Source organism: Erinaceus europaeus, chromosome 7 (genome assembly GCF_950295315.1).
Source record: "Erinaceus europaeus chromosome 7, mEriEur2.1, whole genome shotgun sequence".
Taxonomy (NCBI): Eukaryota; Metazoa; Chordata; class Mammalia; order Eulipotyphla; family Erinaceidae; genus Erinaceus; species Erinaceus europaeus.
Window position 1 is genome coordinate 123,833,081 of NC_080168.1, and position 17,593 is coordinate 123,850,673.

Here is a 17,593-nt window from a genome sequence, read left to right on the forward strand (position 1 = left end):
AATAAATAAATAAATAATAAAATAAAATATCTATAATGGGAGACACCGTGGTGGTAAATTCTGTTTCTAACAGACCATTAATGAGAGCATTATGGGGGATGGGTCATGGAGCACCGGATTAAGCACCCATAGTACTAAGTGCACTAGTACTAAGCCTAAAGGATCTGTGCAAGGACCTGGGTTCGAGCTCCAACTCGCACCGGCAGGGGGCACACCTCATGAGCGGTGAAGCAGGTCGGCAGATGTCTATCTTTCTCTCTCCCTATCTCCCCCTCATCTCTCATTTTCTCTCTGTTCTATTGAGTAAAATGGGAAAAAAGAAGAGGAGGGGGGTGGCTTCCTGCCGAGAACAGTGGATTTGTAGTCCCGGCACCAAGCCCCAGCAATAACCCTGGAGGCAGAAATAAAATAAATAGAATAATAAAATAAAAGTTGTCTTTAAAAAAAATCTTTCAATAACAACAACAATAACTACAACAATAAAACAACAAGAGCAACACAAGGGAATAAATAAATATTTAAAAAAATCTCAGTGCAGAAAACTCTGGAGCCGAATACCTATCAGGTAATTGACTTTGTTTTATTTGGTTTATCCTAAACTCAGCTTGTTTTCTGGCAAAATGGGACTAAGGACAATACTGACTTATTCATGGGGTACAATTTATATATAACATGTAATCATTTGAGAGAATAACTACTTTTCTTGACATGCGATAGTGTACATCCGTGTGCTGAGTGAAATGAAAGGGGAAATTCATAGTTTACAAATGTAAGATTTCTGAAATACTTTTTTTTAATGCAATAAATTCAAAGCTGAATAATGGCAGGAAAAAATGAGTTATAATTCTGGTAATACTGCCACTAAAAGGCTGCTCCAATAGGAGGAATGTTTGGTGTTGTCCTTTAGAATTTAATGTTGGGAGTTGATGTCTGGTGAAAGCGGCCATAAATCCACCAGTGTTACAGAAGAAACAAACGGTCTTCATATGTTTGCTGTTCAGCTGTTGACAGTCTAAATATAGTATTTAGTAAATATTTTACTTTCATTAATTCATTTGATTCCCAGAGCATGCTGAATGGGGTGCTTTGATAGTTGTTTCGAAATCTCACAGAAAGAAACTTCTAGTCAAAGATTTAACAGAAGGCAGTAAATACTTCCAACGTGTATGCTAGTTACGAAGTTGACTCATCACCTTAGTAATTGAAATTGGCAGTTTTCTGGGTCCATCGGAAAAAAACTAGCCTTCTACCTTATGAGAATACACAGTGTGGTGTTTTCTTATTTTTTTTTATTACCTTTTGCTTATTAGATAGAGACAGCCAGAAATTGAGAAGGAAGGAGGGGGGAGAGAGAGAGAGAAGGGGGAGAGAGAGAGAGAGAGAGACACCTGCAGCCCTGCTTCACTGAAAACTTCCCTCCTTTAGGTGGGGACCTGGAGCTTGAACCTATGTCCTCGTGCATTGTAACATGTGTGCTCAACCAACAATGCAGTGTCTTTATCCGAGATAATATTCTACTCTCTTTGAAAAAAAAAAAGAATTTATAGAAAGTTTAAATTTCGCTTTTTTATTTATTCCCTTTTGTTGCCCTTGTAGTTTTCTTATTGTTGTAATTATTATTGTTGTTATTGATGTTGTCATTGTTGGATAGGACAGAGAGAAATGAAGAGAAGAGGGAAGAGAGAGGGGGAGAGAAAGACAGACACCTGCAGACCTGCTTCACTGCCTGTGATGCGACTCCCCTGCAGGTGGGGAGCCGGGGGCTTGAACCAGGATCCTTACGCCGGTCCTTGCGCTTTGCACCACCTGCGCTTAACCCGCTGTGCTACCCCCCGACTTCCCAATTACGCTTTTATACAATAGTATCTTTGAATGTATTTGTGAATTTATTATTTTTCCAAAGCATGACATTAACAAACACGTTACATAGCCTATGCTGAGTTCACATTTTCAAGTGAGGCTTAACTAGTAATGAGGATAAATACAGCACTAGAATTCAACATTTTAGCTTCTTGTCAGTGGAGTCAACTTCTGACTTGTTGCCTTCCAAAAATTTAAAGAACTGCACTGTTGGTACAGACATTCGCTCCAAAGTTCACATTCAGCAAAATCAGACCATCTGCAACAGTTCAGTCAATATCAATTGGAAGCTTCAAGAAAAAAAAAAGGATTCTGAAAATGGCAGATAGTATATATGTTTTATTGTAGGCAATTATTTGAACTGTGTATTGGATCGTATGCATAGTAAATCGTGTGCGGTAAACATCCACGTGGCAGTCAGGTCTCCAGTATCTACCTTTTTATTATCATTATTTTTTTTCTGAGCAAGGACATTAATGGGGTTGTGTTAGGTTATGCAAATGAGGGCTTTCTTGCTAATTACTTGTAGTTCCCGATCTGAATGGCCGAGCGCATGTAGACACAGCGGAAGGTGGATGGCTGGATCTCCCAATACAGGACTGGGTTGCTGAAAAGGCTCAATCCGGAATAAGAAGCCTTTTTGGTGTTGTATCCAGGTGGGCAGAAGTCATTGAGTCCAACTGCAGAAATGTTGTTGTTGTGAAGGTAAACCACCTGCAACATGAAATAGAGAAGAATTGCTTTCCTCAAAACATACAGACTCTTTCTAGAAGTACTCTTTTTTCCTTTCCTTTCTCTTTTCCTTTTCTCCTTCCTTCCTTCCTTCTTCCTTCCTTTCTTTCTTTCTTTCTTTCTTTCTTTCTTTCTTTCTTTCTTTCTTCCTTTCTTTCTGCCTCCAGGGTTCTCTCTGGTACTCAGTGTCGGGCACTATAAATCCATTGCTCCTGGTGGCCATTATTTTTTTTCATTTTATTGAATAGGATAGACAGAAATTGAGAGCGGAAAGGTAGATAGGGAGGGAGAGAGAAATAGGCAGTTGCTTCTCTGCTTCTGAGACATCCAGTCCTCCAGGTGGGGAGATGGAGACTCGAACCCAGATCCTTCCACAGGTCCTTGCACTTATTACTGTGAGAGCTTAACTAGGTGTGCCTCCGCCGGGTCCCCTAAGTACTTCCTTCACTATTTGCATTGCCATCCTTCAGCCAAGACCTTAGTTACTCTAAGTTCCTTGCCATTTCTCCCAACACTTTTGGTTTCTTTCTTCCTCTTTCTTGTTCCTTTTGCTGAGCTCTGGCCTTGCAAGTGCACTGAACCAGGGCTTTTGCATTCAAATGAGAGAGAAACAGGGGCACCATCGAACCTGAGCTTCCTTCCTCCAGTGACTTAGCACCTCACAGGTGGTGCTGTGATAGGAATCAGAGTTGAGTACATGGTAAGGTATAGATTTTATCTGGCAATCTATCTATTTATTTATTTACTTATGCCAGGAATACTTCTGGGGCTCAATGCTTGCACAGTAAATCCATCACCACCCCTACCAGTCTTCTTTGCTTCTCTCTCTTTCTCTCTTTCTTTCTTTCTCTCTTTCCTGTATAAAGACAGAGAAATAGGGGCCAGGTGGTGGCACACTGGTTGAGTGCACATGTTGCAATGAACAAGGACCTGGGCTCAAGCCCCTGGCCTGCACCTGGAGGGGAAAAGCTTCACAAGTTGTGAAGTAGGTCTGCAGGTATCTCTTTTCTCCCACCCTTCTCTATATATGGTTGTTTCTATCTATTAAATAAAGATGATAAAAATTTTAAAGACAGAGAAAGTGGGAAGAAAGTGAGAGGTATATAGGTAAACAGAAAGAGAAACACTTGCAACACTGTTTCATGGCTGCAGGTAATGTTTCCTCTCTGTATGTGGGGTCCGGGGGCTTGAACCCAGGTCCCCGGTAATGTGTGCACTCTACTGATGCACCATGGCCCTGCCAACAAGGGTATGTAAGAAGTATAACAGTAATTATTCTTTTTAGGTTTTCTTTGCATCTTGATTTCATCTGTGACTCTATAACTTCTTTCCTTCAGAATTTCCAGGATGAAAGAATCATTACAAAAGAATCATGTGGGGTGGGGGAAGGGGGCGGGCGGTAGTGCAGTGGGTTAAGTGCACTTGGTGCAAAGGGCAAGGATCAGTGTAAGGATCCTGGTTCCAGCCCCCGACTCCCCATCTGCAGGGGAGTCACGTCACAGACGGTGAAGCAAGTCTGCAGGTGTCTTTCTCTCCCCCTCTCTGTCTTCCCCTCCTCTCTCGATGTCTCTCTGTCCTATCCAACAACAGCAGTGGTAACAATAACAACAACAACCGGGGCAATAAAATGGGAAAAATGGCCTCTAGGAGCAGTGGATTCATAGTGCAGGCACTAAGTCCCAGCTTTAACCCTCGATGCAAACAAAAAAACAAAAAAACAAGAATCATGTGAATTAAAATGTCTTTGTGTTTTATCTTCATGTTTTCTCTTCAGACATTACAAATAAATTCTAGTAGGATGCAGTTTGATATCTCAGCTTAATCCAGAGCTTTTAGCATAGATCCATAAAATAATGCATTGCAAATTTATTAAGATGGTTGACAGTGACATAAAAATTAAACCTATCTTGAGCCTCAAAGAAAGAAAATGAAATACCAGATTACCAAAAATGCAAACTGTACATTGACCCCACTGCCAAGAAAATTTCCACCTTAAGCAATAACTTCTTGGATTACCATGATTGAACTCAGTGTCCCCCCGCCCCCTGAAAATTTCTGAAAGAAACAACTTAAATGGGAGCTTGAAAAAGGCTGAAACATAGAATCAATTTCAGTAAACATGTAAAGCCTATAGATGGTTATATTGTTAAATTATTTTAACTGCATATTTTAAACAATGCATCTCTCTTTTTGAATATTTTTATCTCCTCTCTTTTATTATTGGATAGAGACAGAAGTTGACAGGGGAGGGGGAGATAGAGAGAGAAAGAATGATACCTGCAGCCCTGCTTCACCATCTGTGAAGCTTCCCCTCTGTGGGTGAGGACCACAGGCTTGAACTTTGATCCTTGCACACGGTAATGTGTGTGCTTATCCAGCTGTGCCACCACTTGGCCCCATAACACCTTTATTTCTAAGCAGAAGTTCTTGCTTATTAGACTCCTTGCAGGACGGTTTTTCTCCCTAGATAAGTCTCAGGATTTGAGTGGTGTGGAACTACCTGTATGTATTTGTGTTCTGCCAGACCAGGAGGCACTTTGGTCAGTTTGTTGTTGTCCAGGTGAAGCTCCCGCAAATGAGGTGTGTTGGCCAGAGAACCATTGTCCACTGCAGAGATGCTGTTGAAACTCAGTCCCAGCCTGCAGCAGAAAAGAGAAATGGTGCTTAGAGTGCAAATGGGGTTCTCCTTCCGGGTGCCACAGTTAATCAAGTCGATAGAAGAGGACATTCCCTGTTCCTTCTAACAACAGTGCTTTTTTTTTTTTTTCTTTGCAAACCCTCTGAGCTTGGACAGAGAGAGCCTCTCCATTCCTTTTAAGTCCATGCTGTGGTGTACCCAGTACTAGGACAGAGAATGAAATGACCAAAGTAAAGCTGTTTGTTTGATTGCTTTTATTTATTTATTTTTACTGGTGTAGTCATTATTGTTATTATTGATGTCATCGTTGTTGGATAGGACAGAGAGAAATGGAGAGAGGAGGGGAAGACAGAGAGGGGGAGAGAAAGATAGACAACTGCAGACCTGTTTCACCATCTGTGAAGCGACTCCCCTGCAGGTGGGGAGTCGAGAGCTGGAACCGAGATCCTTACTCTGGTCCTTGCGCTTTGCTTAACCTGCTGTGCTACCACCCAACTCCTGATTGATTTTATTACTGGGTTAGAGTGAGAGAGAAAATAAATATAGATGTGGGAAATACACAGAGAAAGAGAAAAAGAGATACCTGCTTGACTGCTTGCAAAGCCCCCCACCCCACCCACTGCAGGCAGGAACTGGGGGGCGGGACTAAATCTGGATCCTTGTGCATGGTGACTTGTACACTCAGTTGGGTACACCACTACCTGCCCCCCCCCCCCGCCCCCGAACTGATTTCTGTGTACAAAGAATGTGGTGAATTAACTTGAGAGAGACTGGACTGAATCTAGAAAACTAAAAGGAATGCTCTCGCCATTCCTTTCCTGAGAAATCCAGCAACTATCTCTTTGTTGACCATATATATTTAGTCACTGGAATAAAAGGAAGAAGACTAGTGAGTCATTACACTCACCTGCCAGAAGGGTTCATGGAACTCACAGTTTGTATAAAGTGGAGAGAGGTCTGGTCAGTGACCCACTTACTGTTTGAGCTTGCCTGGTGTTGACATTCCCAACTTTTTTTTTTTTTTTTTTTTGCCTCCAGGGTGATTGCTGGACCTCAGTGCCTGCATTGTGAACCCACTGCTCCTAGAGGCCATTTTTCCCATTTTGTTGCCCTTGTTGTTGTTGGATAGGACAGATAGAAATCAAGAGGGGAGGGGAAGACAGAGAGGGGGAGAGAAAGAAAGACAAACACTTGCACACCTGCTTCGCCACCCTTGAGACAGGAAGGGGGTGGGGCTTGAACTGAGATCCTTGTTCTGGTCCTTGTGCTCCTTGCTGTGTGCTACCACCTGCCATCTCCAGCTTCTGGCTCTGCTCCCTGACCAGATCTTTTTTTTTTTTTTTTTTTGCATCTTGACACTTGCTGCAGAATAAGACTACTGACGGTTTTGGCTCTACTTTAAAAGTAACTGTCTAGCCAGTAAGAGCTCTAGAACTGCTTTGCCCCTTATAGTAAGTGGGATTCAAAGCTAGAAATAGTCTTGGAGACAAAATTGACGTATTTAAGGTGTTTAGGGATGGCTCTGTCAGCACCAGAGTTCTGCCAATGCACAACAGTAGAGAAAGGATTTCAGGGAGGAGGCAGAAGGTGACAGGGAAGAGTCAGCAAGCTGGAAGGAAAACAACAACAACAACACATCTAGACTCTTCCAATGGAAGGAAGAAATTCAGATTTTTTTTTCTTGTAAACTGATTCCCATTTGCCTTTTAATTCTATTTTTTGAATGCTTTTGAGATTTTAAATCCTCACCAAAGTCTGCCCATTTTAATAATGGCTTGGTAGTTCAAATAATCAAGATAGAATTTAAGGGACTTTAGCTAGTCAGAGAACAGCTGATTTACCTCAGAATATAATATTGTCAATAATTAGAACCTATTCTAGGAGTGAATGTGTAAGCACAATATATATGTTGTCATGCATCTTGCCAATAGTACATTATATACATTATAATATATTATATAATATATTATAATATATATAATATATTATATTTAGCCAATAGTACATTATACATATTATAATATATTATATATTATAATATATTATATAATATATTATAATATGTATAATGTACTATTGGCAAGATGCATGACACATACAGTATATTGTAACTTGTGTGCTTAACCATGTGTGCCACTCCCCAGCCTCCATACAATATATTTAATAAAATAATATATAATACTATTTACTAGTCATTGATAGATTTGAATAATAATTTAATAAGTATTTTGAAAGACCTATCATCGCCATTACCCTATATTAGTGAGTGCAGAAAAGCAATATATTCTTGGGGCCAGGCAGTAGCACAGAGGGTTAAGTGCACATGGCTCAAAGTGCAAGGACCAGCGTAAAGATCCCAGTTCAAGCCCCTCCTGGCTCCCTACCTGCGGGGGTGGGGGTCGCCTCACAAGTGGTGAAGCTGTGTTGCAGGTATCTCTCTGTCTCTTTCCCTCTCTGTCACCCCCTACTCTGTCAATTTCTGGCTGTCTCTGTCTAATAAATAAAGATTGAAAAAAAATTTTAAAAAGCAATATATTTTTCCACCGGAGTACAATTATTAGTATGTTAAATAATCACATACTAGATAATAGTTTTTACTTTTGCAAAGGGACTTACAGTATTTTCCCTCCTCTTGGTCTTAATAACCCCACATGGGGTGCTGACTTTTCCAGAATGGTTGTATGATCACTGGCTCCTTTTAGAAATCTTTTCCAGTTTCAGTTTTAACACCAAAACACTTCTCAGACCCCAATACTAGTGAAGAGCTAACAACATTAAGGCTCTGGTTTATTTAATAGACAGATTGTTCTGGAGATGTGTTTGATAAATTCCAGATCGGGGGAAGGATGTTTACCCAGCCAGGCAATCTACCCAGCCAGGCACTCTGCCCGGCCTTAATGAATGGAGTTTACTTACCTCTATTGACCTCTTCCAAATTTCTCAACTTGGAAAGATCTTCTTATACAAAATACATGATGAAAAAGCTAAAATGTAGAGCCTAACAACTCTCCATACCACTTTCAGTACATAGTGAAGTTTTGATCGAAACGGACACACATATTCTGGAAGGGTTACAATATTTAGAACTTGAGAATCTTGGGGCCTTGGTGCATATGGATGGTAAAGGCCCTAGGATGGGAGCGAGAGGTTTTTGGAGACACCTATCATGGTGAGATGAGAAATTCCTATTAATCCCTTAATAAAAATAATAATATTGTTGGGAATAGGGCGGTAGTGCAGCTGGTTAAGCGCAGGTGGCGCAAGGGCTGGCGTAAGGATCTCGGTCTGAGTCCCCGGCTCCCCATCACCTGCAGGGGAGTTTTCTCACAGGTGGTGAAGCAGGTCTGCAGGTGTCTGTCTTTCTTTCCCCATCTCTGTCTTCCCCTCCTCTCTCCATTTCTCTCTGTCCTATCCAACAACATCAATAACAACAACAATAACTACAACAATAAAACAACAAGAGCAACAAAAGGGAATAAATATTTAAAAATACATAAAAACAATATTGTTAAACAGTACTACTATCCATTACGGGTTCAGGTGGTGGCACACCTGGTTAAGTGCACACAATACAGTGTGCAAGGACCTGGGTTCAAGCCCCTGGTCCTCACCAGCAGGGGGAAAGCTTCACGAGTGGTGAAGCAAGGTTGCAGGTGTCTCTCTGTGGCTTCCCCTCTCTCTCCCTCTTCTCTTTCTCTCTCTCTACTCAATAATAAATAAATAAAACATTAAAAGTAAAATAGAATAGAATACTACCATTACTAATGCAACTAATAATCTAATAATAATAGTTGTCCTAGTAATAGTTCTACAGAATAAACATTGTGACTCTATTCTGTGCATTTTTTGCAGCTATAGCAACCTAGTTCAAAAAAAAAGGTGGTGCATAGTATCATTACAAAAACTGTTTCTTTCATATCAATGTATGGGGTACTCAGTGCAAACTAACTTTCAATAGGGAATTTTTTGCTAATATAAAAAGTGACACAGTAGATAAAGCATTGGACTCTCATATACAAGGTTCGGGGTTCAATACCTGGCATTGCATATGCCAGAGTATTGTGTGAGCTCTCGATTATAAAGAAAACTTTGAAAGAACTATAAAGAATTCCTATTCTGCTAATCTCTGGCATAGCTGAGATCTCACACACGATTTCATTTATTTGTATCTCATTTTCCATTGGGGTAAAAAGAGAAAGGAAGAGAGTAAGAGATAAGCAAAGAAAACTTTCTCTGGTTCCATAGCACCTCCCTTATGGTCTTGGGGATTATAACCTGGCTTGAGCACCTGACAAGACATCAGCCCCACCTGCTGAACTTTCTGTCTGACCCTAAAGAACTTACTACTCAAAACACCAGGATAACTTAGTGTAACTTTAGTCAGATGCTCATGATTCTCCTGCATCTGTGGAAGTATCAGCAGACATGAGGATCAAAAAATATATACATATCCATCTAGACGTAGGTATTTTTTTCTTTTTCTTTTTTATATTTATGTTCCCTTTTGTTGTGCTTGTTGTTTTTCATTGTTGTTGTAGTTATTATTGTTGTTGTTGATGTCGTCCTTGTTAGATAGGACAGAGAGAAATGGAGAGAGGAGGGGAAGACAGAGAGGTTCCTAGAGAAAGACAGACACCTGCAGACGTGCTTCACCACCTGTGAAGCAACGCCCCTGCAGGTGGGGAGCCAGGGGCTCGAACCAGGATCCTTAAGCCAGTCCTTGTGCTTTGCGCCACTTGCATTTAACCCACTGAGCTACCGCCTGACTCCCTATAGACGTAGGTATTTCTAAAAGATAAATGATATGTATTATCTGGATTCAATAGCTATATGTGAGCCAATTTGGCATAATTCTGAGCTTCACTAAAAATATTGAGCAGAGGACAAGATGTTTAGGTCAAGAACAGAATGTCCCTTGAATGCAACTCAAGTATCTTTTCAACAAGCTCTTCATTTCCTTGCTTAACTGGGCTGCAAATATAGAAAGCCTGGAGTTTAGGTCAGACAGTAGAAGGGCACTGATAATCAATCACTCCTAAGGAGAAAGACAAACATTAAAGTTCCAAAAGAAACATAAATCAAGACGTTTCTACTGGCAACATATACTCCATGTTCAGAGTCTTTTAAAATACACGAGAGAATAAGATTATAGCATCACATAATTTTTCTTACTAGATAATGGAGGATGCCAGATATTTTCATGCCTTAGTGATTTTGATTTGAATGGCTTTCAAATTCTAGACACCATATTATCTACTTAAGTTTCTCTTTGACGCAGTTGAACGTAATAAATGAATACTGTTGATTTAGTCTAATTCTTGGTACATCAGTGGTGTCTTTTAACTATTTTAACAGTAATGTTGTAATATTAATATATATTGATCTTTCTAGTTACTATGACTTCACTACTGCATTTGGTTGTTTTTGTTTTTACATTGTTACTGGATCTTCACCACTCCAGACCAACATTATCATATATATATATATTTTCCCTTTTATTGCTCTTGTTGTTTTTTATTGTTGTTGTTGTTATTATTGTTGTTATTTATGTCATCATTGTTAGATAGGACAGAGAGAAATGGAGAGAGGCGGGGAAGACAGAGAGGGGGAGAGAAAGACAGACACCTGCAGACCTGCTTAACCACCTGTGAAGTGACTCCCCTGCAGGTGGGGAGCTGGGGGCTCCAACCAGGATTCTTACTGGTGGCCCTTGTGCTTTGGCGCTTAAGTCGCTGCGCTACCGCCTGACTCCTGGTGTTTTTGTTTTTATGTTGTTACTGGATATTCACCACTCCAGACCAACATTTTCAGATAGACAGAGAGAGAGAGAGAAAGAGAGGGAGGGAGGGAGGGAGAGGAGAGGAGAGGAGAGGAGAGGAGAGGAGAGGAGAGGAGAGGAGAGGAGAGGAGAGGAGAGGAGAGGAGAGGAGAGGGAGACCCCAACAGTGTCGTGGGGAGCTGGACTAGAACCGGGATTGAGCCTGACAAAGCAAGCTCTCTACCCAAGTCAGCTATGTTGCTGGTCATCAATAAAGAAAAAATAAACCTTCATGTTTCTGATTCTGAGAAGGGGAGCACTGGAAGACCGAGATATTTCACTGGTAGGAAGAACATTATTACTTAGCCAAATTATTCAGCCCCTTGAGGCTTCCTGCATCAATTCTGGTGATTTTGTTGCCATCCAGATGCAATTCAGTAAGGGAGGGAGGAAGGCCTAGAACATGGAAATACACAATGTCAAATTAGCAGACTCACAAAATGCTCAAAGATCGACATAATTAGATTTGCCATGTATTATTCCCAAAGACAGTTTCAAGGGGCTGGGCTGGGTGGTGGCTCACCTGCCTGAGTGCCTATGTTACTAAGCTCAAAGACCTAAGTTCAAGCCCCCCACCCCCAGCCTGCAGTGGGGAACTTCATAAGTGGTGATTCAAAGCTGTAGATGTCTCTCCTCTATGATTTATCAAATAAAAAGAAATAAAAATTGATAAATACAATTAAAACAAACATAAAAACAGTTTCAGTTTTGTCTGCCTTTCATCTCTTTCCTTCATTGCTTTTTTAGAACCATATATGCTTCTTAAAAAATTATTTTTATTATCTTTCTTTTATAAAGACAGTCAGAAATCAAGAAGGTAGGGGGAGAAAGAGAGGGAGAGAGACAGAGAGACACCTGCAGCCCTGCTTCACCACTTGCAAAGCTTTCCCCCTGCAGGTGGGGACCAGGGGCTGGAACCCTGGTCCTTGATCACTGTAATGTGTGTGCTCAACCAGGTGTTGCCACCACCTGGCCCCATCAATATATGCTTCTGAAACAGGATTAGCACTTTTAAAAAATTTTTCTCCTAGATTAATTTCAGCAAACCCAGGGGCTTATCATCATCATCATCATCATCATCATCAGCAGCAGCAGCAGCAGCAGCAGCATTTGGTAGATTTTTTTTTCCTGCAACTATCAACTATCCCTTTGAACTGAAGTACACTCCTTAAAAATCATCAGTTTCATTTTAAAAAGACTTACTTATTTATGAAAGGGAGTGGGAGAAACCCAGCTTCCTTGTGACATATGAGGTCCTGGGGGTCAGATGCGGGACCTTACATGAACACACAGTAGAGATATTTTAGAGCTAAAAGCATGCTCAAGGGCCTGGGTTCAAGCCCCTAGGCCCCACCTGCAAGGGGGAAGCCTCACAAGTGGTAAAGCAAATGTTTCAGGTCTCTCTCTTTTTTTTCTCAATCTCTATCTCCCCCCCTTCCTTCTGAATTTTTCTCAGTGTCTACCCAATAAACAAGTGTTTATTGGATATCAAGTGCAAATGTTGAAGAGCTTGTTCAAAAATCCCAGTCAGTTCATGACAGCTAAGATGGAACCGAGTCCAAATTCCACACTCTTAACAATGTATAATCACTAAAGTGCTTAAAATTGATTCACAACGAAATAAGAGCACAGCCTCTCTGAACCCTCTTATTTAAGCAATAGTGACAGGAATGTTAAGATGGAAAGAGACATATGCAAAAAGGACACAAATTAAAAACTTGTTCAATTTCACAAGTGTATCCTTTTCTACTAAAACTAAGATATTCTAAAAAGTACACGGGCATTTTTCTTCATGCTATCACAGCTTTGTTTTTTCTCTGGGGCTCCTTGCTTGCATTATGACACTAGGAATCCATTGGTCCTGGAGGCTCTTTTTTCCCCTTTTTTGTTGCCCTTGTTGTTATTTTTGTTATTAAAGTCGTCGTCGTTGTTGGATAGGACAGAGAGAAATGGAGAGAGGAGGGGAAGACAGAGGGGGGAGAGAAAGACAGACACCTGCAGACCTGCTTCACTGCCTATGAAGTGACTCCCCTGCAGGTGGGGAAGCTGGGGGCTCAAAACGGGATCCTTATGCCGGTCCCTGTGCTTTGCGCCACATGCGCTTAACCCGCTGCGCACCCAGCACGCTATTGCCTGGCCCCTACTATCACAGCTCTTTAGCATAAGTGTCATTATGCATCAAGTTTTCTGTTAAGGAGTTTTGTACATAAGCAACTAGCTAGGGGCCAGCAGAACAACTCACTTGGATAGCGTGCTGCTTTGCACTGTCTGTGACCCAGGTTCAAGCACAACCTACCTCATTAAAAGAAGCTTTCATCTCTATTTTTTAAAAAAATACTCCAGCTCTCCTTACAGAAAGCTTGGATGACTCAGGTGACTGAATGTCAGTAGAAACACTTGAAGGTGTTAGAAAATTTACTGGAAATGAAGTTGGTTACTTGACTCATCCCTTCAATTTACCCAGTACTTCTTTTTTTTTTTTTTCTTTAATGTCAAAGACTTTGGATTTCAATTTGCAATTTGTTTTGGAAAATTTTCCATCACCTTGGGGGATGGTGGTTATATTGGTGTCGGCGACACGGATGTAGGAAAGTTTCTTCATGCCCTGGAAGGCTCCATTCTCAATGCCGGAGCTCTTCAGAGGATTGGTACCCAGTTCTAGAAATGGAATAAATACACAGCTGTTAGAGGAGACTTTTGAGCTATTTCAGATCAGAGTAATGTCTCTTTCAGGAGTGGATTCAACAGAAGCACCTATTAATAACAAGTTGATTGAGAAAGGAGAAATTAAAGGCCATGTCCCTCAAAGGGAAAATAAAATTGTGGATAAGACCTTCCCTTATTTCTGCAAACAAAAAAGAAACAACACATATTTTTGAAAAATAATAATAATAATATTGGTAGCAGAAACTATATAAACAGACTCATTTTAAGTTCATAAAGAAGACCGCCCAGAAATCAACCAAAAAAGCAACAGTTTGTAACTCCTAACTTCTTCTGGGGACAGTAAGTTCTCTATGGTATTTCAGAATGCTCTAGTAGACTTTGGGTTTAGCATTTTGCAAGGTAATTACAGATTTCCACTTTTACCTTACAGATAGCACAATATTTGAATGTTTTTTAATGACATTATTGGGACGGTGGCACACCTGGTGAAATAGACATAGTATGAAGCACATGGGTCCTAGTTCGAACCCAGGGCTCCCCACCTACAGGGGGTTGCTTCAGGGATGGTGAAGCAGATCTGCAGGTATCTCTCTGTCTCTCTTCCTTCCTATCTTCCCCTCCCCTCTCAATTTCTCTCTGCCCTATCCAGTGACAATGAAAAATGGCCTCTAGGAGCAGTGGATTTGTAGTGCCAGCACGGAGTCCCAGAGATAACCTTGGAGGCAAATAAAATAGAATAAAATAAAATAAAATAGAATTGATTTGTTAAGACTGCAAGACCCGTGGGATAAGTAGGTGCACATGTGATAAAGCACACACATTACCATCTTCAAGGACCCTGGTTCAAGCCCCTGGTCCCCACCTACAGTGAGAAAGAGGGGCAGGGCGAATGTTTTATGAGCTGTGGAGCAGTACTGCAGGTGTCTCTCTTCCCCCATTTCACCCTATTTCTTTCTTTTCTTATTGTATCTTTATCAAAATGAAAAGAAAGAGAGGAAGAGCTGAGCCGGTAGCATACCTGCTTAATAAAATTGGGGAAAAAATGGCTACCAGGAGCAATGGGCTCATAGTGCCAGCACTGAGGCACAGTAATCACCCTGAATGCAAAACAAGGAAGGAAAGAAAGAAGGAAGGAAGGAAGAAAAGAAAGAAAGGAAGGAAGGAAGGAAGGAAGGAAGGAGGAAAGGAAGAAAGGAAAGAGAGGGAGGAAGGGAGGAAGAAAGGGAGATAGAAAGAAAGGAAGGAAGGAAGAAAGAGGGAGAGAATGGAAGAAAGGAACAAAAGAAAGAAAGAAAGAGAGAGAGAGAAAGAAAGAAAGAAAGAGAAAGAAAGAGAAAGAAAGAAAGAAAGAAAGAGAGAAAGAGAGAAAGAAAGAGAGAGAGAGAGAAAGAAAGGAGAGAAAGGAAAGGCTTCCAGGATATAGTGATGGAGTTGCTTGGGCCCTAGCAAAAAGCATGGTTGGGTTGGGGGTAGGGACAGGGAGGACTGCAAAATCCCCCAAGGGAGAAGTATTTCCAAATATCTCTAGGCCCCACTGCTTACTATAATCCTGCATTTTTTGGGTGTGCAACAGGGTATATTCCGGTATAGTACTTTCTTCCTATTCTCATACCCTCAAGGATAAGAAATACAAAGGACACCTGGCGTAGACTGCAAAATCCCTTTTTCTCTTGGCTTTGATACCGTCATTCCTACAGCCTTTAGTCATTAAGTTCTAGCCCGTTTACCTTCTTGCAACTAAACCTTCCTCTGAGTCTTTTAAGGTGAAACTAGCTCTGAGGTTTCTGAGCTACAAGGATGTCTGTACCTATGACAATCATCTGGTTCATCCCATTGAACACGGCTTTTCTCACTTTGGTGATCTCGTTCTCATGGGCACGAAGCTCCTGGAGAGTTTTGGGCATTTTGTCAGGCAACTCCTTCAAGTGATTCTTGGACAGATACAATCTTTCCAGTTTCACCAAAGGTGTAAATGCCCCAGGGCTGATTTTGCTGATTTTGTTGTTGACAAGGATCAGTGCCTGTGGATAGTGAACAAAAACATCTCTTGAATCCCAACAACCTCCACCCCACCGCACTATTTCTATGAAGTAAATACTCTCTGGTCTGTATTCCGAGGACTAGCAGGGATATCTGTAAAGTTGTGAGAAGTCAGGAAGGGGAAAAACAAAACAAAACTGGTGTGTGAAATATATGGGGACGGGACGGGTGGTGCCGTACCTGGTTGAGCACACGTATTGCAAGGCACAAGGACCTGGGTTCAAGCCCCTGGTCCCCACCTGCAGGAGAAAAGCTTTGTGACTGGTGAAGCAGGGCTGCCGGTGTCTCTCTGTCTCCCTACCTTTCTATTACCCCCTTCCCTCTCAATTTCTGGCTGTCTCTATTCAATAGATAAATAAACATAATAATTTTTTAAAAAAATGTATGAGGACCTGGACATCAGGAATTTAAAAAGAGAGAGAGTACTGTGATAAGATCAGGACAGGTGGTGGTGCACCTGGTTTAGTACACATGATACAATGCACAAGGACCCAGGTTCAAACCCCCCTCCCCACAGCAGGGTGGAAGCTTTACAAGTGGTGAAGCAGGGCTGCATGTGTCTCTCTGTCTCTCTCCCTCTCTATCACCTATCCTCTGAGTTTTTGGCTGTCTCTAGCCAATAAATAAATAAAGATAATTTTTAAAAATTAAAAAAATGACATTTTATCTACCTACCTACCAAAAACGTACTTTGAAAGAATGAAAGAAAAAAAAGAGTCAGAGTTCAACCCTAGAAGTCCATCCCAGTTGACTTATCATGAATTCCACTATAAACGTATGGTTGAACCATACATTACCATGTCCAAGAACCAGGGTTCAAGACCCCGTCCTCCCCGCTTGCAGGGAGGTGACTTTACAGTAAGTGAAATAACTACTACAAGTGTCTGTCTCTCTCCCTCTCTTTGTTCAGGCAGATTTGTTGTGCAGACACTGAGCCCCTGCAATAATCCTGGTTATAAACAAAATGTCTTAGATTAAAAAAAAAACAAAGTTCAAAAAGTGTGGCACCAGTGTATCCTATCAGTAGCCATGGAAGAGTAAACTTTTCTTGAAGACTCACAAATGTAATGTTTTTCCAAAAATTCAGCCATATATTGCTACACTAAATTTTAGTTCATGGCTTCACTTCTGTCTGTCACTGGGAAAGTTAGATTTTCTTTTTATTTTCTTACAATTTGCTGTATTGGAGGAGGAAAGAATTATGTGATCACATTTCATTTCATCACATTTATTTTATTTATTTTCCCTTTTGTTGCCTTTGTTTTTTTATTGTTGTAGTTATTATTGTTGTTGTTATTGATGTTAGATTGTTGTTATCATTGTTAGATAGGACAGAGAGAAATGGAGAGAGGAGGGGAAGACAGAGAGGAGGAGAGAAAGACAGACACCTGCAGACCTGCTTCACCGCCTGTGAAGTGACTCCCCTGCAGGTGGGGAGCCCGGCTCAAACCGGGATCATTCCGCTGGTCCTTGCGCTTTGCGCCTCGTGCGCTTAACCTGCTGCACTACCACCGACTCCCCATCTCATTACATTTTAGGAAGTTCTTGGGATAAAGGCAGAGTTAAAATGCTATCCAGAGCCTTAATATATATTTTCTTCTATTTTTGCATGTTTACATTGAAAGGTTTTATATAACAGATATGTTAATATTTTTGATGATTTTAAATTTTTGTTTTAAGATTTTTGCCAATATATATAATTAATCTGAGTCCACTATTTATACACATATTGAATTTCTATGACTATAACATCTAAAAATCAATCGTAACAAACACAGCTTTTCCTGAACCAATGCTTCTTCTATGACTGATCTGCATATCTGCATCAACAGTGTGTA

The 17,593-nt window shown here is 40.9% G+C and overlaps 1 protein-coding gene across 3 annotated transcripts in view; it reads right to left on the minus strand.

Moving 5' to 3' along the window:
• Positions 1-2,179: 2,179 nt before the first annotated feature.
• Positions 2,180-17,593, minus strand: part of DCN (decorin) — a 40,323-nt gene continuing 24,909 nt past the window's right edge. For all 3 annotated transcript variants that reach the window (XM_007524245.3, XM_016188629.2, XM_016188628.2), the window contains exons 4-8: positions 15,523-15,736; positions 13,593-13,706; positions 11,351-11,444; positions 5,093-5,231; positions 2,180-2,574 (exon numbers count right to left, since the gene is read on the minus strand). In XM_007524245.3, the coding sequence (XP_007524307.1) occupies positions 2,380-2,574; positions 5,093-5,231; positions 11,351-11,444; positions 13,593-13,706; positions 15,523-15,736 (756 nt within the window). In that variant the 3' untranslated portion in view covers positions 2,180-2,379. The remainder of the gene's footprint in view (positions 2,575-5,092; positions 5,232-11,350; positions 11,445-13,592; positions 13,707-15,522; positions 15,737-17,593) is intronic.